This window comes from Zalophus californianus, chromosome 2, assembly GCF_009762305.2.
Source record: "Zalophus californianus isolate mZalCal1 chromosome 2, mZalCal1.pri.v2, whole genome shotgun sequence".
NCBI classification, from domain to species: domain Eukaryota; kingdom Metazoa; phylum Chordata; class Mammalia; order Carnivora; family Otariidae; genus Zalophus; species Zalophus californianus.
Window position 1 is genome coordinate 179,023,442 of NC_045596.1, and position 21,636 is coordinate 179,045,077.

The window sequence follows — 21,636 nt, forward strand, 5'->3', positions numbered from 1 at the left end:
TTACAGCAAACAATAAGTTAAATGTGACATTATCGTATGACATAAAATTCTTAATTAACCAAAATTAATAGTTTATATACTTCCCTATTAAAACCATATGCCTGTCCACTAATTTTATGAATTTTGAAATAACATACAAGGTTAGATATTTGATTGAATACTCAGCTAATTAAACATTATTCCAAATGTAGTGTAAAGCACTTGGAAATACTAGAATTACTTTCTCTGCAAAGCCTTTTGCTATATTGGATGATTTCCCAAGTTCTCTCTAATAAACTCTGTTATCTGGTACGGTCAAGAGTATTTTGACTCTATTTCCATCCTTTAGATTTTCATGATCAGAAGAAGAAGCCAAGATGGTGAAACTGTATTAAGCTGAGTGAACTGCAACATGAAATGATGATTGCAAATCATAGATGAAGAGGGCAAGAATGACATGGTGGTACTTCAGCACTGATTTTAAAAAGATCAAAAAGCAATAAATGCAGGCATTTGTATAAATTATGTTAAATTTCTCCCTTTGTACTTGAAGACAAAGTAAGAATAATAGAAATATAATTCACTTCACAAATACTTCCTGGCAAGAAATGCAATGGCAGACAATTACTAATTACACCTAAAATTTATTGAAGACCATTATTTGCAATAATTTATATTTCAAGAAATAAGAAAGAGATAGTAAAATTAACTTAAATATTTTATCAGGGAAAAATACCACTACAATAACTTTTACTTAACTAATAACTACTGCATAGGTAGGCAATGATGCAGTGACTACAGGGCATACAAGAGCTATGACATTTAATTAACCATTCCTCTTATTGTTTCCTTCCTTATTTCCCAGACATTTAATTTTCTAAATTAATACTTTCGTGACCTGGTTAAAGACTAGAACCATGTAATTCATCCTTAGAGTGGTGTCAGGGTCAAAGAAACAATTTACAGCACAAAGTAAATTTTAATAGTTCAAAACCTTACTTTGCATATCTCAAAATCTATGAAAAGAATCTGAATACATAATTATTTTTCTGCCCCATCCATGTTTATAGAATCTGACAAATGCCTCCTGTACTTTTCAGCTTTTCTCTCCCTCTCTCCATTCTTTTTCTCCTTTCCTGAATTATGTAGATTGACCTAGCCTTTTTTTTTTAAAGCAAGAAAGACTGCTTTCTCTAGGTTTTTAACTAAAAAGAAAAGAGAGAAAATGACAATATCCTCTGGGATCTTGAGGGATAGTGTGAAAACTAGGGCCTTGAAATGATTTCAAATTTTTGGCCTGTGACATATGCTTTTTATAATAATTTAAAAAAACTGAAGTGTCTTAATTAAATTTGTATTCTGTTCTCATGTTTCATTTCATTATCTAATATAAATTCTACTAACAAATTGGTGGGCATTTTTCCATCATATTTTCCTTTTTTTATAAAAAATACACAAACTATATTCACATAGAAGAATTTTTCAGTTGTTCTTGAAAAGGAGGGAAAGAAAAATAAGACAGAAATGCAAGAATGACTCAGCAGTATGATAAAATGCTTTTATATTAGAGGATGTTTAATACCTATGTATAAACAATTTCTAAAATGAAATTTTAGACTTCCTATAAAATAAAAGCATTTTATCACATTGCATATCAAAATGTAAATACTCCATCTCCTTAAAACTTTTGTGAGGTCTTTACAGAATTAAAAAAAAAATCATGTGTGAATATATCTGTTCATTTTAGAGGATTAAGAAAATAGGGAAGTTCAGGAAATGACAGAAATCCATATTTGGGTAAATATCATAGCAGAAGTAAATCTTTCATATGATACAGGGGGAAAAACAAATCAAAACATCAATAGTGACAGAAAATTGGAGCCAGAGGACCTAAGTTCCCTGGAAATCCATACAAATCTTATAAGTGGACTTGAAGCTATATATAAAAAAAATCTTAAAGATTCAACCAAAAAAACTGTTGGAACCAAACAAATTTGTAAAGTTGCAGGATATAACTTTAAGTTTCTAAAAAGCAGGATGACCAAGGGCAATATATAGATTCATTGTAATAATAATGTTACACTTAGCATTAATAACATTAATAAAACCAAAATTACATCGAATTAACTTACTCTTTTCTTAGTTTCTGGAAATTTTAGGATCTTGATATGTCTTAATAAGTTTGTGATAAAGATTACTTATTTTGCCACACGTGCTATTTAAAGCAGGTTCTGATTTATAGGAGGCTGCTTTTACTTCAAAAGAGATTTCAATCGTTATGGAGATAGAAAGTTAACAAGTAGAGATTATACCTTAAATCTTTCAATTATTTTATTAATGCAAATCAAAAGAAAATCAGAGAAGGGGAAGTATCTGAAAAAGCAAAAATTGTGACTATAATAAAGTATGAGCTTTTATGATTAGAAAGCATACAATGATAAAATATGGACAGAAAGGTAGTTACCGTATTTGTAATTGGATTTTATTGTGATAGCTCTCCTGAGTGTACAATGAATGAAGTGTAGGATGACACTAAAAATATTGGTCAAAACCAGTGTTTTTCCAGGTATAATGCAGGTGTACCAGAGATCCAACAGATTCTTCTCATGGATGGGCCAGATCTCCATTTCCATTTGCATTATATTGCTTTTATTTTTTTCAAGATTTCATTTGAATTAACAATCTCATATCTAGAAATCATTTATAAACCATCAACTGAGTAAATATGAATATTTTAATTGGTAATAACTAAGAGTAACAGATTTTAGTATTAAGATACTGAGTATTTCTGTTTAAAAATATATCTTTATCTATGGCTCAGTCTAATGCCTTCTAATAAAATTTCTAACATTCTATGTCTCAGAAATATTTAAAAGAATGACTGTCTAGCACATTAAAATACAGCAACCCCAAATAATGGGTAAGAACGAAGAGCTTTTCCAGTTAATGAAAAATCTGTTTATTATTTTTAAAGAAATACATTTCATTAACTTGAAATATAGTATACTAAGCAAAAGTAAGATAATATCACAGTTTAGAGTGTCAGTGCCTTAGGGATAAATTCCAAATTCCTTAGCATTCAAAGCCTGCATGTATAAAGCCATAAGCTGCATTCCAAATCAGTGTTCCCTTGATCCTTTATATCTTTGTTCTTCAAATGTTTTTTTGCTCACTAGACTCCCTAAAATATTTTTAAAACTATGTCCCCGCAAATACTTTTAAGCTGACATTTGAAATATTTTTGTCATCTGAAGTTTAATGTTTACAAGGGATAAACTATCTGGCACTATCTATTGTATATGTATTTTAAATGTATTTTGTGGAATGTTCCAATTTTGGGGAGTTCTACATTGAGCTTATCCAAATGATAGAACACATCTGCCATCTAACCTAAATCATCAGTAAAACCAGTCTTACTTTCTATCAAAAAAATGTTTGAATGTTACGTTTCAAATAAATATATTAATATTATCCCACGATGACTACCTTATTTTTTATTTATAAGTCTAAAAGAGAGATTTCTGCCATGAGTTTATGGTCTGGAGGAATGCATATGTTGCCCTTTCAACAGTCTTACCCAGCCACTGATACTTTTCCAATCTCTATTGCTTTTACATTTAATATTGACTTATCAATCTATCTATCAACTTTTTACTTTTACTTCCTGGGCAGTGTATCTTCAAACTTTTTTTATTGCTTAACCAAGCACTTCTCCCTCACTCTAAACTTCTTATATTCTCAACAATATTTTTAAAAATGTAAAAAAAAAAATGACCAATGACAGTCTTTTACTTCTGTAAAACAGCGAAGAGTAGTAGCGGTAGAGAAGCAGGAAAAAGAGAAGTAGCTGCTACAGGGCCCTTCTCAGGGAGATCAAATTTAGGAAAGAGTGCATTTGAAACTTGAGAGTCTAGAAAGGATAACTCCACGCCTTGTTACCCACTGGAAAGCCTTGAGACACACTTAGGATGTGCCTGCCTGGATTTGATATGATTTCTCATATCAAAACAAACTGTTCTATTTACTGTTTCCTAAACAATGTTTTTTATAAATTATTTTCTTGCTCATAAAAATTCTGTAATTTCAAATTCAAGCCTCAATCAATCATTGTTTAAAGCCCAGCTGAAATTCTCTCCTATGGAGGTGTACCAGCTTGATCCATAGATACTAATCTTGTGTGGAAGACCCATTTCAAAGCGAAAATACTGTCACTAAGATTATTCCCAAACTCAGTTCCCAGGGCAGACATCTAGGACAAAGAACTAGAGAAAAAAAAAAAAATAACGTGTAAACTAATGCAAACAACTTTATCTACCAACATCATAGGCATAAGAATCATAAGGCAGATCATTTTGTGGCTCAAGTACAGACAGGATCATAATAAACACATAAAGCTCTGAAAATTCAAAATTAGATCTGTTCTTTTCAATTCTTTTTAGAGAATGCAAGCGAGAACTACTTTGCTTCTTTATGAGTATGATGTTAATATGGCTACTATTTCTTATGCTATATATGGCAATTCTAGGATCTAATTCACCACATGTTTATATTGGTTAAAAACTTGTGAAACAAACACAGAATATTTAGGGCTAGTAGGGTTGCCTATTCCAATTGTATAATATGACAGAGAAACATCTTTTTGTGTGATTTTAATTTATATTTTTTGAATATACTAACCATTCATTCTCTCAGTAAAATAAACACTCACTAAGATGTATATATTTTTCAGTACGCACACATACTAATAAGTTTAAAAAATTCACTGGGCTTTTAATCTAGCAGACACAGTTGTAGGAAGTGCTCAAAACATAGGATTATCACCTTCATGGTGTTTACACCTTTTGTATTTTTTCCTTTGAAATTCAAATAAAGTGTTACACATTCCCCACTGTAGAATCCATTACATCTGTGACACTTGAAAGAAAAGAGAAAATACCTTGCCAAATTGAACATAATATTTGAAGAGCTAATAGCTAGGGCAGTGTTTTTCAAATCACACACATTAAAAGGCCATTAAATCAATTTGGTGGGTTGCAACAAATATATATATATATATATATATATATATATATGAAAAATTAATTATTTAATTCAATCGAAATTAAAATAGGATGGCCTTGCTATAATATATTAAATTAGAAAAAAAATCGGAGTGTATACTAGGCTACAATGTAAAATTTGTTTCTCACTGTGGTTCATATTCAAAAAAGTTTGAAAAATTCTGAACTAATAGGTGTGTTGCTAATATTTTCTCTGTGGTCTGCTCCCAGAACTCTAGACATTTTCAGTAAATCCCTTTCCTCATCATGACTAAGATGATCCTATATACCAATAGTGTGCCCACACGCTCATGTAGATATGTAAGTTTGGGGCTAGTGAAGAAATCCAGTTGGAGTGCAATTTCTTTTAGTTCCATTATAAGAAATGACACTGATACTTCATTAAAATCCCACTCAATAGAAAGTGGCATTCAATATAACAACGATCTACTTTTCATCTCATGCAAGAAAAATTCTTAAAGGGCCTAAGTACCTATTTTAAAAGAAACTCTATAGCAAGGATTTTAGAAAACATACTTTATAGAAAGTATGCAATATTTCATAAATTGAATACTGATAAAATTCTGGAGAAATCCCCTTCACCTTTTCTTCCTGACAAGACTTAGCTTATTCCGCTCATGGATGTAGAGATTTCCGAGTAGTTAAGGGCATGGTTATAAGAGTCTGACAAACCTGTATTTGATCCTTGTCCCACAACTTTTTGTGACTCTCAGGTAAGTTATATAACTTCCTTGAGCCACGTGCTTTTTTCTCATCTGTAAAGTGAATGTAATAATGTCTACTTCATGTGGGTTGCTGTGAGAATTAGATAAGCATGCATACCAGGTCCTTCACATAGCAGTTAGCATATGGAAAGTACTTAATAATTGGTAGCAGGAGCTATTGGAGATGAATGAGCAGGTATTTGATGCTTAAGTATTTGTGCTTCTTCAGGCAGGTAATTCCTAACACTGAATTATATTGTTATATCAGATTATTGTAAGGCATTAAAAGATGTAATATTTACTAGCATCTCAATTTTACTCTATGTTTACTATATCTCTGTTCCAGGTTCTCTGCAACAGATTGCCCCCCCCCCAAAAGATTCTGATTCTGTATGTAACAGCAACCTGAGCTAATGGGTGCTTCTCTTTTGTTCTGGGTTTGCTGTGTCATTATCTCACATATTTTCTTGAAAAGTAGTAAGTGAAGGGCTGTGTGTGTGTGTGTGTGTGTGTGTGTGCATGTCTTGGTAGAGAAGAGAACCATGTAACTTGTTTACATGTTGGTTATAAAGGTAGCTGATTAAGTATGAGGTGACAAGAAAATCTTGATTTCTCTGCAAGGCCTCAGTGGAGTCTGGGAGACCACACTAGTGAGAGGACAGTCACAGAAAATCCCTAAAAAAAAATACAGTATTTTTTGGACTCTCCCTGTAGGTTTTTTTGTTGTTGTTTTTGTTGTTTCTAAGTCCAGGGAATATTTTCCTTGACAAGTAATTTCACCTATGCTTACATAGTCAGTAACGTCAAACTGTCTCCCAGTTTAATGATAATTTCCTACCATGGTATTATTATTTTTTCTCTTGTTCGTAAACAAGGTCTACTACCCAATGTGCTCAAACTGTTCCCATACCTTCTTCCATGGGTCCAGCCCTGCACTCCACATACATAATTAGAAATATGGGTTTCCTGGAGAATATGTAAAAAAGGATTAATTTGGAGAGTCTGATGAATTGTTAAAAGCAGTAACTCAAGACAGGAAGACTGAGATTCTAGTCACAGTATTAAGATTTTTGTTGTGTGATTTAAGGCAGCTGGACTGCCATATATAAATGAAGACAAAATCTCCTCACGGATAGCAGAATGGATTAAGTAAGGTTAGTATGTATAAAAATGGTTTGTAAAGTGCAATGTTTAATGTTCAGGATTGTTTAATAAAAAATTGCTACCTCATGAACAAAAAAAAGAGATTGTCTCAGTAATAAAAAAGTGCTCTGATGTTTGAGTATCTTTTCATGAAATTCAATCAATACGTTAAAAAATAAAAGTCATATTAATAGATATATTAAAATGTGATAAAAACTATTTTGTTTCTGGGGCACCTGGGTGGTGCAGTCAGTTAAGTGTCCCACTCTTGTTTCCGGTTCAGGTCATGATCTCAGGGTCCTGAGATTGAGCCCCACATTGGGCTCCACACTCAGTGGGAGTCTGCTTAAGATTCTCTCTCCCTTTACCTCCACCCCTCCTGCTCATGCCTTCTTTCTCTCTAAAATAAATAAGTAGTTTAAAAAAAACCTTCTGATTAAGGCATAATCAAGCTAATAATGGAAGGATAAATTTTCAGTCTTCATTTTAGTTGGCCTATCAGAAACAGTTCTTCACTCTATCAACCTGGAAACACTTTCTTCTTTCTGCTTAAAAGATACCACATTCTTTTGGTTTTCCTCCTACTTCAAACTCCTTTCCTTCTTAGTCTGTGTTTGGTTCTTCCACTTCTTTCCAAACTATTCAATTTTGGATGCCCAAGGATTCATTCAATAAACTTCCTTAAATTTTCTATTTACACTCACTTACTTGATATCCTTGTCTAATCTCATGTATTGAAATCAGGTAGATAGATACATAGGCAGGCAGATAGAGACAGACAATATCTCTAATTTATATCTCTAACTTGCACCTCCAACATGAACTCCAGACTCATGGATCCACCTGTATAACCTGAAATACATGCTCTCCTAATAGGCAAATTAACTGTTCCAAAAATGTGCTCTCAATCTTCCCCCACTCCCTACTTTCCCCCAATTGGTTAATAGCAACTCAGAACAAAAATTTTGATATAATATTAGATTATCTCTTATTATTACATCTTATTTATAGTGTGTCAGCAAATCCTTAAACTCTACTTTCAAAATATACTCTTTCATAATAATACATATCACATAGTAAGGATGAATGAGCTAAAATATGCAAAGCATTTAATGTAATGTTTGACTTTTATTAAAAGTAATATTTCTCTTAGTAGGGTTGGACAATACTATTATTTTAATAATAAAAGCATTAGGGTCTGCTATGAACTTATTTTAGACATGAAAAAAGTAAGGCACAGAGAAGTTAAATAAAGTAATTAGTCAAAACTGCTAACTCACAGAGCCAGGATTTGAAACCAGGAATTTGACTCTAGAGTTCTAGTGTAAGCTGATTGTTAGCTGTTATTATTAAAAATTATTATTGGCCAAGAATGATTGTAAATATAATAGAAATAATAAAATTAAAAAAAAATGGTCAGAATATATCCACACCAAAAAGAACAGCTTTTTTATATAAGCACAAATGCCGATGAGAAAAGTGAATGGAAAAGCCATTCCTATATGCAGTAAGAACCATAATGTGATTGACAACAAATTTGTAATGCTTATATGAAAACGATATTAGGAAATGTTCCTAAGCAACGCAAAGTAAGTTCTAAAAAAAAATCAAAAGAGAAGCCATGTTCCTAGATAAGATAACTCGAAACTATAAAGATGTCAATTTCCCACAAATTATATTAACCATAATTAAGTTCTCAACAGGAATTTTTATGAAACTTGACAGCTGATTATTAAGTTCATTTGAAAGAGAAAATGTACAATAGGCAAAAACTTCTGAAAAAGAGTAATAAAAAAGAACTTGCTCTCACAGTTATAAAAAAAAATTTTCCTAAAGTTTGGTTTTAGTCTAAGCATGTCAATAGAACAAAACAGAGAGACCAGAAATAAATCCATGTACATTGAAGAATGTAGCATATGAGAAAGTCATTTTTCAAATCAGTGATAGGACAAATGGATTATTCAAATTATAGTATTAGGGACTATTGGCCATAATGAAAGAAAAGAAAGAAAGAAAGAAAAGAAAGAAAAAGAAAGAAAAAGAAAGAAAGAAAGAAAAAGAAAGAAAGAAAGAAAGAAAGAAAGAAAGAAAGAAAGAAAGAAAGAAAGAAAGAAAGAAAGAAAGAAAGAAAGAAAGAAAGAAAGAAAGAAGAAAGAAAGAAAGAAAGAAAGAAGAGAGGAGAAGAGAAGAGGAAAAGAAAAAAGAAAAGAAAAGAAAAGAAAAGAAAAAGGAATGAAGGAGGGAAGGAGGATTTTACCTAATACTATACATCCAAATAGAAAAGTTTTCAAAATCTTCTCTCCTTCACTGCTTAAAAAATTAAACCATAATTCTTTCTCTTCTTTAAAGATTTTATTTATCCATTTGAGAGAGACAGAGTAAGAGAGAGAGCATTAGCGGCATGGTGGGGGTGGCGGGGAGGGGCAAAGGGAGAGGGAGAAGCAGACTCCCTCCTGAGCATGGAGCCTGATGCAGGGCTCCATCCCAGAGCCCCGAGATCATGACCTGAGCTGAAGGCAGACACTTAACTGACTGAGCCACCCAGGCGCCCCACAAATCTTTCTTTTAAAAATTATTTTTTTCTTGGAACAGCTGACAATTTTGATTTAACCTTACGCTATAAACTTGAAAAAGTGGAAGCCAAGAAAAGAAAGCAATTACTTCATAGTACCTTATAACATGTATCCCTACCCTACTTTCATCTGTATCACCAGAAAGAAAAGGAGTGTTAATATATTTCAGAGAAGTCTAACCTAAATAAACGTAGGTGGATAGAGGAAAAGATGGTGGCAAAGTAAATGGTACTGAATAAAGTCTACCAAGAAAATATGTACCACTGGAAGAATTCTTCACAGGCAGAAAGGGCCAGTAAGACCCACAGAATTAAAACTGTCTGCATCTGGTTGGCATGTCATTTTGTAGTACTTCAGACAGGGGAAAAAAGTCCCCTCTCTCCTCCTCTTCCCAGCAACCATCTCGCTGGTGAAACAAAGTAACTAAGACAGTAATTCCCCTACCTCACATTGTGACTCACTGGAGATCATTCAAACTAGGTCAGGCAAGTGCTTTAAGTTTTAGAATGATAAATTTTTAATTTTAACAAAACCATAGCTCAAAGACAATAAAATATGATTTACAAGGAGAATATGGATGTATGGAAAATTCCAATAATCAGAACAATACCCTTATACATAAAATAAAAGAATTAGAGCAAGGGCAAAATTCATGTGAGGAAAAATAAAGATATGGAAGAAAGACTGCAGATAATGACAGTTACTTGCATTCAGAGGAACAATAGTTTAAAAATAATTAAAGGAATTATGATAGCTGTGGACGACAAAGATGATCCAACACAAGAATTATTGCTTTCTCTGAATTGAAGCTCTAAGCAAATGAAAATGAAAGATATTGAGTGATATACTAGACAACATCTCCCTAAAATAAAATGGCAAATATGTATCAGGCATCTAGGCAGAAAGTTCATGTCATCAGCAGGAGAAACATACCAGGCTGCCCACAAACTTTTTATGGCAATATTCAGTGGTGGAATTGAAGAGAGCAATCAGTTAACAGGAAAAGAAGGGACGAACCATTAATAATACTCCCAGAAAAGAATAAAGACATCAGTGAGACACCTTCAGCATGAAATATTTTAAGGGTTAACAAACAAAACTAATTAACAATGAAATACAAGTAAGGAAGAAATGATTGGAATAACGAACTCAGTCATGAAGAAGCCATAATAAAAGGAGCTGATGGTTAGTACCACAGCCATCTATCTGTACAACTAAGACCAAAGTGCCAACGCAATTAAAGTTGCAGAACAGAATGTAAATATTATGAATTCTGACAAAGTTAAAATAATATAATTATCAAAAAAATTGAAAATGAAGAGGGGTAAGGACAAATTGGAGAGGAGCTAATCACCTTGCATTGCACTGCAGGGAGTTAATGAACACTGGAGTTAATGCATCCAGCTTCTTAATGATATTCAGTCTTTTAATCTTAACCATAAAGACAAGTATTTTTAAAAAAAATTCTTGTGATAAAGAAATATTTAAGCTCGGCAATGCTTTCCCATTAATTTCAGATTTTTCATTTATTAAAGCATGTGTTATTATTTATTAACTAAATATATTTATTTAATTATATATTAAATATATATTAATTATATATATTAATATATATTAATTAAATATATATTAAATATATATTAATTAAAATAGCATGTACATGTCTGTCTCTATACTTACCCTTTTTTTGGTGCAGATGTGTGTAATTATCTAGTTGGGATGATGTTTAGCATATGTTAATGGTTTCTTTTCTGAATGTAAAAATTTTGGGGGTGATATGTGTTTTTAACTTGAATAAAGACATTATAGCAAAATAATACACAATTAAACACTTAAATGTAAAATGATAATGATAATAATGATGATAATAAAATGATTACACAAACTTGCAGATATTCCTTTATTTGCATGGAGGAGATTTGCCAAGGTACCTGAAAGATACAGGGTCAGGGGTTGGGTATGTTGAATAAGCAGGGAAGAAGTTTGCTATGTTTGTCTGGCCCCATGGCTTTGTGTCTGAACTCTATAAAGAATAATTGAACACACAAGGCCAAAAACTGGTTGTGACCAAGAACTGAGAATCCCAGCTTTGAGGCCAAGTGAAATGACTGTACATGAAGGGGAGAGCATGGCCTTACTCCCAGCTCTGCTAACACAGGAGTCCCAAGAGCTCAAATTTCACTTTGTTTTGCTGTGGAGTTACAGGAATTGGAATTATCTGGTAGCAGTTCTCTTGCATAATTATCAGTCCATCATGAAGGATGCTGGGATAGGGGTCAACAGTGAGGTATCACCTTAATTAAGGACACTTGAACAGAAAAAAATTAATAAGAAAGCTCTTCAATTAATATCAGATGAGGCTGGGTAACACAAAAAGTTCCAGAGAACTGCATGATGCAAATTTTTCGGGCAAGAATCAGTGAAATGTAGGTAATTTAACCACCTTAGTTCTCCGGACTCATGAAACGCTGGGGAAAAAAAAGCCTGATGATTACACGTCCTAATTTCCTGACAGTTCAAAGATTTTGAGCTCATGTTAGATAATGTGCATTGAATATTGATTCAAAATCTTACTTTCATTATTATCATTTATGTAAGGTAGCCCCAAATCCCATATCTTTCATACTTTTCCTACTTGAAGAAAACTATATATTTAACTTCACTCATGTTTAGTAAGTACTTACTCCCTGAAAATAGCGTTGCTAATTCTGAAAGATACATTGATTCTTCAGATATTTCAAACATAGAATATAATATTTTCCTGTGTACTGAAAATAATGGACCACTTTAAAAAGGTTGCTTTTTTAAAAGCATGGAGAAGAGAATAAACTGTGATATATAATAATAAACTTCAAATATCTATAGATATCTGCTGGTAGGGGCAGGGAATCAGTCAGCATAGAGTAGAAACAGCCCATGGTTTACTAGGTTAGGAGACTAGATGTGTGTGTTTGTGGGCAACTGCATTTTTTGATTAATAGAGATCATTCTGTCTAGTTGTATGGGATTAAATTCCTACATAACCAGGAAGTTATTTTAAATAAAAAAATTCTTTATTTCAGAGTTGAATACTAACTAAATATAAAGAAAGCTACCCACTGACATTAATTCAGGAACACACACACACACACACACACACACACACACACACAATCAAATTGCAGGAAAAAAATTTACACAAATTAAAATTGTACACAATAGTAGTATTTTTCTCATCTTAACTGAATCTCTATAAGTATCTTTTGAATTGAGTAGATTTCTTTAACTTAGACCTACAGGAACTTTAATATTTTATCATAAAAACTATTTGAATACACAAAAAATGTGTGTAAATACTGAAATGTATAATGTGGTTTTGAAAAATCTCATTTCTACTAGTATTACTGAAATTTTGGTATTCTTTCTTAATCTAAGAATTAAGTGTTTTGATAAGTTTCTACAAAACTCACTTTATTACTAAGAAAACTCAGGCTCAGGGAAACTGTGGCTGGCTTTTTAAAACAGTGAATAGGCTTTATGGCAGAGAATGAACAACTGCATACATTCAGGGACAAAAGAATCCTAACCCGGGAACTGTTTATAGAAGACATTTTTTTCTCTTTATTTGTGTTCATAATGTGTGTGTAGAGAAATTTTCAAAGAGGAAACGAATCTCTATTTTTTCTCCTGTCACACCTAGCCTCCTGTCTGACTGTTGAGGACACATGGTCCCACCTGCTGTCACTGTGCCAGGCTTCGCAGTCACCACCGAGAGACAAATGATTAGAGAAGAGATGTGAGGACAAGCAACAGGTCTGGGACGTGGAAGGAGCATAGAGGTTTCAATCAACACAGTGAGTTTTGGAAATGCTTATGAACTTGAGGTGATGAACTTCCCCAGGGATAAAGGTTAGAGAGCCTGACGGCCACCAGCTCACACTTTGAAGCTAACACATTAGTGGACTCTCTTATTTGGTCCACTAATGGTGTAAACATATATCCCAGTTTCCCAGGAGAATCCTGGTTTACAGCTGTTGTTACACTCTCAAAAATGTTCTGGCTGGGAAGATAAACTCTATGACCTGCCTGCTGGCGAAGGGCTTACCCACCCTTCTCTAACCTGGATTCCCAGGCAGCCACTCCAAATTGATCTAAAATGGCTTCGAAGGTAAATCTTTGCTATCCCTGGACTTATCAGTGGAATGCATTTCCGAAGACGTTCCTGCCTATGATTACTCTCACCTTCCTGTGTTAAGTAATTTCTTGATTTCCATGCATGAGTTTTCATTTCCTCAAATACTAAACCATTTAATAGTGCCAACCACAAGAAGAAACCAGTAAATAAGTGAGTGGTGGTGATGTCCAGTCGGAGGGAAGGCACTAACTTGGGTATGCATGTTAGTCTTTTAGTTTTCATAAAAAGAAAATAAAACAAAAATACAACTTTTTAATTTTAAATTTAATAAGTTTTTATAGTAAGGTCAGGTTTTCATACATGTGTCTATCATATTATTCATCTGCCCAAAATCCAGCAAGTAATCCCTCAATGTAAAATTCTAGTACCTAGAGTGGCAATCAATATAACGTATTTGTGAAGCTCTGCAGGTTCATACAGAATAAAATAAAATTTAAAGTTAATATAATTAACCTAATTAGAAGTTTTATAAAAATAATCCTCTGTTTTGTTTTCACTTCGATATTTAAGGGAAAAATAGCTTTGAAGCAAATTATTAAACTATGGCTTACTATGAAACCCATTTGCTAATACATTATATTGGTATTTAAAAATTATACTAGTCTAAAATAGACTTTCATATTTATGAAGTAAGGTTAATAATCTTTCCACATTTTATATAATAACAAGATTTTCATTTTTTCTGACTTACTAAATTTCCACACATACACACATATGCCCAATAGATTTTGAAAGATTCTAGTTTTATTTTCATGTACCCAAGAATACTTGCTACTTTCTGAAAAGTAACACACTGAAGCCAAAATGCACAATGATTAAGCTACAATCTTTTGATTTTTAGCATGCTGCTCAGTGAGATAAAATACCCATAAGGTACACATACACACACGCACACATTTGAAAGGGTAAATATTCTTACTTGTTTTAAATAATGTTCATCCAGAAATAAATGGAATTTCTATACTAAGACACTTCCTCATCTTTTTTTAGAAAAAGCATGTTCATTTGAGCTAAAAAGATTTATAATATATTAAAATAAAACCATTTATTCAAGTCAATGTTTCCTGCAAAAATTACTCAAGATGTATCAAATGCCCCTTTTGAAATTACTATAATTGTGTATTTTTTACTTCTATTGAACAATAGAGGGGCAAATTTATAGACTAAAGCAACATTGCAGTTTAATTCAAAATGGTTCTCTAATTTGTCAGTTTAAAACTAACCTTCTCCACTGGTTTTTCAATTGTTTCACTGTTTTGATTTCTTCAAATCAATCTTTAGCTTAAGGAAACTAAATACATGCTGAAGAGATAAGGGGGTTTTAGCCTCCTATTTCAAGCTAAAACATAACCTCTAAATTATCTTTTACAGTAAGCCAAAGCCAGTATCACATACCTTTCGGGAATGAATTTCTTTCACATACAATGGAAGTAGAAACTCAGATATACCTTCAAGTCGGATTCCCTTCTTGGTGACTCTCAGATTTCCCATACCATCCTACAAGCAATGAAATATAGTTCACTTTTAGGTTAATTAGAGAATGAATAACTGGCCATAATTTTCTTAGGGCTAAATTGAGAAAACAGTAAGCTCAAATCAGTGATGATTGAAGGAAAATGAGAGATTGAATCTACTTAATAAATGATTGCAGCAGTTTGCATGCATATAAAGGGCTCTGTTTAAAATGAACAGGAAAAGAGGTATATTAAGGACCTGGCATCTTTCTTAGCTCTCTCAGAGATTAGGATTTGTCCATGAAAAAAATCCTGTACTTGTTTCACGTATCAGCCAGTTTAACTATTTTGGGGGTATAATGATACTTGCTATCTGACTATTGGAAACAACTTTGCTTGCAGAGAGTTCTAACAATATTTTTACATCACAGTTATCACATATTCCTACAGTAGTCAAATAGTCAGATTTGCACAATGATTTCAACAAGTACTTAATAACTGGCTAGCGTAAGCTTGGTGTTCCTGTATTCAAACCATGAGTAAATCTGATACCCTCTCCTTTAGAAAACAACACTCTATAAGGAGGATAAAACAAGTACATAAATAACATTTATGAGATAGAATAAAATAAATTTAAAAAGTAAGAATGGAGTGCTAATAGGAATTAAAGAAAGATTTCAAATTTGATAAGAGAGTGAACAATTCCTCATGGAAGAGATTAACTATGAGAAGGGCCTTAAGAATATGGAGTTTCAACAGGAGATGTCCACAGAGGGATGGATGTTTCAACATAGATGTCCATTGCAGAATGAACGTTCTATAACATTAAGAAATAGCATGCGATCCAATCTTGCTAATAAATGGACTATTGTGAGAAAAAACAACTGGGAGTATGTTTTGAAACCAGTGAAAGGAAAGCCATGAATGCAAAGGTAAGGAGTCTGTACTTACATCAAAAGAAGAAGAAACATAAAAAGTTCTTGAATAGCTCAATGGCTTGAAATGATCAGAGTTAAGCTTTAAGATTAATGTGGTAGGAGCACTATGTGGGGCTGACAGAATATCAGTAAGAAGGCACAACTTGGTAATACGTGTAAGGAGGGTGGTGGAAGAACAGCCTAGAAGACAAGGTGACTAATTTTATCTGGAGATACTAGACACAGGGACATTTATGACTAACCCCAGGTTTGTGACTATGACCCAATAAGGAAATGCAGTGATTTTTTAAATTGGAATAATGAAATTTGTACACTCAATGGCAAAATGGGTTTAGCTTTAGACTTCCTAACTTTGAGGTATCATTGAAAATTCAGATATTTGTCCATCAACTAACACATCTGTAAAAAAGAGGATTGGAGAGTGACAATTGCTTAAGGCACGCTTGAATCTACTATAATGGATGAGTAAGTCCTCCACAGAAATATGTCTATAAAACCACAGAGAAACTCTTAGATAATGACCAGGTCTACAGGTTGGAAAGAAGCATTTCATACATCCTGGAAGGCTATAATCAGTGAAGAAAACTAAGAAATTATGATGGACCCAGCATCTACCACCTGGCCCCACATTCCTCCCCAAAAGAAATGAATAGAACTTTGAGTAAGAATTAAAGGACTTTTTTTAATCACACAAGGAAAATGACTATTGAAGATATTTTGACATGGTGAGGTTTCAGTCCTCTAATGGAAGGACAGAGTAATGAATTCTGGTTGAATTAAACTTGGGATGGATGAAGGGATTCATTTCTTTTTTTAAAGATTTTATTTATTTATTTGAGAGAGAGAATAAGATAGAGAGAGAGCATGAGGGGGGGTCAGAGGGAGAAGCAGACTCCCCTCTGAGTAGGGAGCCCGATGCGGGACTCGATCTGGGACTCCAGGATCATGACCTGAGCGGAAGGCAGTCGCCCAACCAACTGAGCCTCCCAGGCACCCGAAGGGATTCATTTCTTGGGACTCAAACTTAGAGCTAACACTGGAAATGTCTAATAGGGAATTGACTAAATTTTTTACAAAAAAATTAAAAAGAATTTCAGGCATCACTGAAGACTTATTCAGATGAGAAAATAGGTCTACTTTTTTGGGGATGACACACCCCAGTTTCTCTGAGACAGAGCTGGTTTATACCACTTTTATATTATCCTCTTTCACTTTCAAAATTGAAAAGTGTTTCTGATTTAGACATCAATTACAGGGGCGCCTGGGGGTCCCAGTCGTTAAGCGTCTGCCTTCTGCTCAGGTTATGATCCCGGGGTCCTGGAATTGAGCCCCACATCGGGCTCCTTGCTCGGCGGGGAGCCTGCTTCTCCCTCTCCCACTCCCCCTGATTGTGTTCCCTCTCTCGCTGTGTCTCTCTCTGTCAAATAAATAAATAAAATCTTAAAAAAAATAGACATCAATTACATAGTCACCCATTTGCTCACTCTAATTAGTATCATTTGGCAACATCATACCTATCTAGGAACAGAAACTGGCAGAATTAACAGGGAGAGACTCAAAACTAAGGATTTGCTAAGCAGGAATGGCAGAAGGTCGTAAGTAGGTGGCATGTCAAAATAGCAAAAAATGATGATCCTCAAATGGCTCACCATCATTTTTCTCATTGGGTAGAGATAAGTAAAGCCAGAACACCAATGTTGGACAGCAAAAATAGCACAGGGTTAGGGAATGGCAACTTATGATCAATTAATGATCGAATTCAGTAGAGTTAAGAAATATGAGAAATGTTAACACAGGTTTATCATCAGAAAATAGAACTTCAGATTTTGAGGTTTTTTTTTTTTTTTTTTTTTTTTTTTTGCAGATTTTGAGATCTTGAAGGTAAAAAAATTTCCAGACATCATGAAGCCTGAAGAACACCTGAGGAGTGGGCAGAAACAGAGTGGAGACCAAACTCTTTGTAATTCAGAAAGAATGTACAAAGTGACACATGGTTTTAAAATATTATTTTGCCCCTGAGAGAGTTTCTTGACTAAATTTCACACAGTGACGGTCCATATATATATTCTCAAATGCCTGCCGGAAGGAAGTGTTCTGAAATGTTCCCCATTGAAGTTGCTATGGAAACATCTAAGGCAACTGTTAGTCTAACTTAGAACAATAGAAATAAATTCTATCATAATTCCCAGTTCAACATTAATCTTTAAAAATGTTTTCATAAGATGATTAGAAATAAAAGAACTGGGCATCCAATGTTAACTGTGATATTACTTATGCTATATGTATATTTAATTTTGGAAAGTTTTGAATCAAACTCAATGTTTTCCTTTTATATTTTCTACATAATATATGATTTAGGGCATATAAATCTATTTTATTTAATTAGATGAATAGATTTACCCTGTCTAAATATAGGAGTGTTAGGGTAGTATTGTGTTTGGAATCTAACCTCACTCTACTATATCCATTTGTCCCTCCATTAATTTCTCCTATTTTGAATTAAAAAATGAATATTCAAGTTCTTACATCTTTCATCCTATCTACATGTAGTTATAAAATATATAGAGGGGCATAATATATTCAGTAAAGTCAACCTGATCTTCACATGCACGTACCAAGGCCATTAATAATTTATGAGATGGTGAAATAATCTTGTTTCTCTTCGGCAGGAGCATTAGAAAGTGATTTTATTCTTACTGTCACTATACTTTCTTGATGCACTATATTTTTGGTCCCTTCAACATCTAAAAGGGAGAAAATAACTTCTGGATTTGCTTCTAAGGATGACATTGCCAAAACACCAGAAAATAACAAATTTGATATACCTATGGTTCAGGCCTCAACCTTGTCTCTGTCATTTTAATCCTATGTAGGTTTGAACTTAACTAATTTCTTTGTTTTTTTATAATTATTTTAAATAATTTTATCACCTTAAATTTATCACCAGTAAAAGCAGTAAAAACACAACTTAACGTATTTATTGCAAGGATTGCATGAGGATATAAAGAGCTTACAATAATACCTTACTTATATAGAAGTATTCAATAGCTTTAACCATTATTAATATTCTACCAAAAATAATTTAAATTTTTGTCTCATATCATTATTATAAAACTCATATTGTTTATTTTCAGAGAGATTATTTTTGAGCTTCAGTAGACGTTACATCAAGCTTTATCATCATTATAGTTATGATGCCATTATTCATCATCTAGTAATCTCACAAATCACTTACCTACTCTTGACAGACAGTGTAGTAACATTTTAGAAGGGAATGTGGAGCCAGACAGCTTGGATTTGAAACTTTCTACTCTCTATATCCAAACTGCTATATTTGTATTTTTTGATAAAATGTATCATATTCTGATTATAGTTTTAGTTAACTCTTCTTAAAAGGTAAATGATCTTATTTATGTATGTACTTACCCCTTCTTCCAGCACAGTCTTTCCAACAGTGGTTTTATGTGGTATGTATATACTGAATGCTTGAGTATTTAATTGATCAGTAGAATTTAGATCTTTACATGATAAACAATAAAAGTGCTTATAAAATCATACTATCACCAAAATCCATAGAATTTATCTATAGAAACTGCAAACAATCTTTACTATACTTTTCATGAACTTGATTTTTTGGGCAAGGTGGAAGATACTTTGTTGAGAAATATTCTTTTTGGAATTTATTATGAGAAATAGACATTAAAATAAATAATAGGTATAAATGTAAACAAAGAATGTTGATAGACATGTCATTTTAATTTAAAATCCACACTCATAACTTTGCAGTGATCTTATCCTAGTGCACTCTGTACTCACACAAGATTCTTTATGATGCTTAGCTATCCGGTATTAGGAGAGCTGTTTAGATGGTGGCTACCCACAGAATTTGAATTATGCCTTAACAGGCAAATGTAACTTTCAAAGTAATGAAGATGTTGACATGGAATTGAGAAGAAATTTAAAAATTGAGGTGATTATTAAACAATATATAAAATCTGGTGCTTCGTTAATTTTTTTGAGAGGGCAGAGGGGCAGAGGAAGAGAGAGAATTCTGGGGCGGGGCAGATGGAGAGGGAGAGAGAGAATCTTAAGCAGGCTCCAGGCCCAATGCATGAGCCTGACGCAGGGCTTGATCCCACAACCCTGAGATCATGACCTGAGCTGAAATCAAGAGTAGGACGTTCAACCAACTGAGCCACCCAGGCGCCCCAAGTGCTTGATTAATTATTAAAAAAAGTTTTCAAAGAAAGTTGAATCTAGTAGCCGGAAGATAATTAAATATAGGTTTTAAATATTTTTTCTGGTTAAAACCAAAGGTAAATTTCTTCCAAATTACTAGCATTATTTCAAAAGACACTGATTAGATAAGGAGATAAATATATGTATTTCGATGGCTTTGATTATCTAATGATATTCATTCTATATTTCAATTTGCTTGAGGAAATGACCTGAAAGAGGCTATTTAGAGACGAACTGAAGCCCAGTATGATAAATTATTTGTGAGACCTTGGGGATTAAATATTTTTAATAAAGTAAAGAACCATACAAGGAGATGGAAGTATTAGGCTGTTTAAAAACAATTACAAATGACTTTTAAATGTCTTTTTATTATTTATTTTCTTCTGTATGCTAAATGAGTTAAAAATTGTTTAATTCCCAACTCCTAATTAAAGAAGAAATTCTCTTTAAAATATTTAAGCATTTTCTCTTTTTTTCTTTTTCGTTCCTGTTTTAAGCTGATGTTATTTATAACTTGTAATGAGCTGTTTTTCCCCAAGCACAAGAGAAAGAACAAACAAAATGTAAATTGACAGCCTGCTTTATATGTACGTTTTTACTGTGTTGTTCACTATAAGCTTGTATTTTATTTTCATTTTAATTGGCTTGCCTTAGTCCTGTCTATTATTAGAAAATAAACTCTACAGTGATAAGAACTGATAGACCTAAGAATGTGACCTCTAATTCAGCTTGTATAGAAACATCTTTAGAAATTGTTGTTAATAACATATCTTTTATCATCTGGAGCATTTATTACTTTTGTTTATAGCCCATAGTTGTTCCAACTTTCATAATTTATATGTCACTGTCAGCATTGTGAAAAGGGTTTAATGTATTCATATTTAAATACAACAATAAATATTGCACTTTGTATCTCTTATTTGTATTAGTGTTCTATTAACTATGTGAATTATTTTTAAAAAGCATAATAAAATGAAATTCAATTTGTTTTCCAAATTTTTCTCTACTGATAATAGAATTCTTTAACAAGCATTTCCTTATTTTTCTAACAATCTACATATCAATAGCCTCATACAGCATATGTAATTGCTTACTAAGAAAATCATCAGGATGAAAATATGCTGAAACAAAATAAAGCCAAAACCAAAAATATGTTAATCTGATATGGCAGATAGGATCACGATCATCCAGTAAATGGAGAAAAAAAATGGATGGGTTCAATAAATCCAATGAGACTATATATAAAAGACCAGCAAAATATATATATATGTATATATATATAATGCAATATATATTTATATATATACATAATATAATGGGGAATAAATTATAGCTATATTTATATGGAGAACAGATCATAGTAGGAACATTT

At 32.8% G+C, this 21,636-nt stretch overlaps 1 protein-coding gene across 1 annotated transcript in view; it reads right to left on the minus strand.

The window, feature by feature from the left end:
• Window positions 1-21,636, minus strand: part of SGCZ (sarcoglycan zeta) — a 1,100,701-nt gene that overhangs the window by 196,420 nt on the left and 882,645 nt on the right. Inside the window, exon 3 of the mRNA XM_027600618.2 lies at window positions 15,029-15,130. Within this exon, the coding sequence (XP_027456419.1) occupies window positions 15,029-15,130 (102 nt within the window). The remainder of the gene's footprint in view (window positions 1-15,028; window positions 15,131-21,636) is intronic.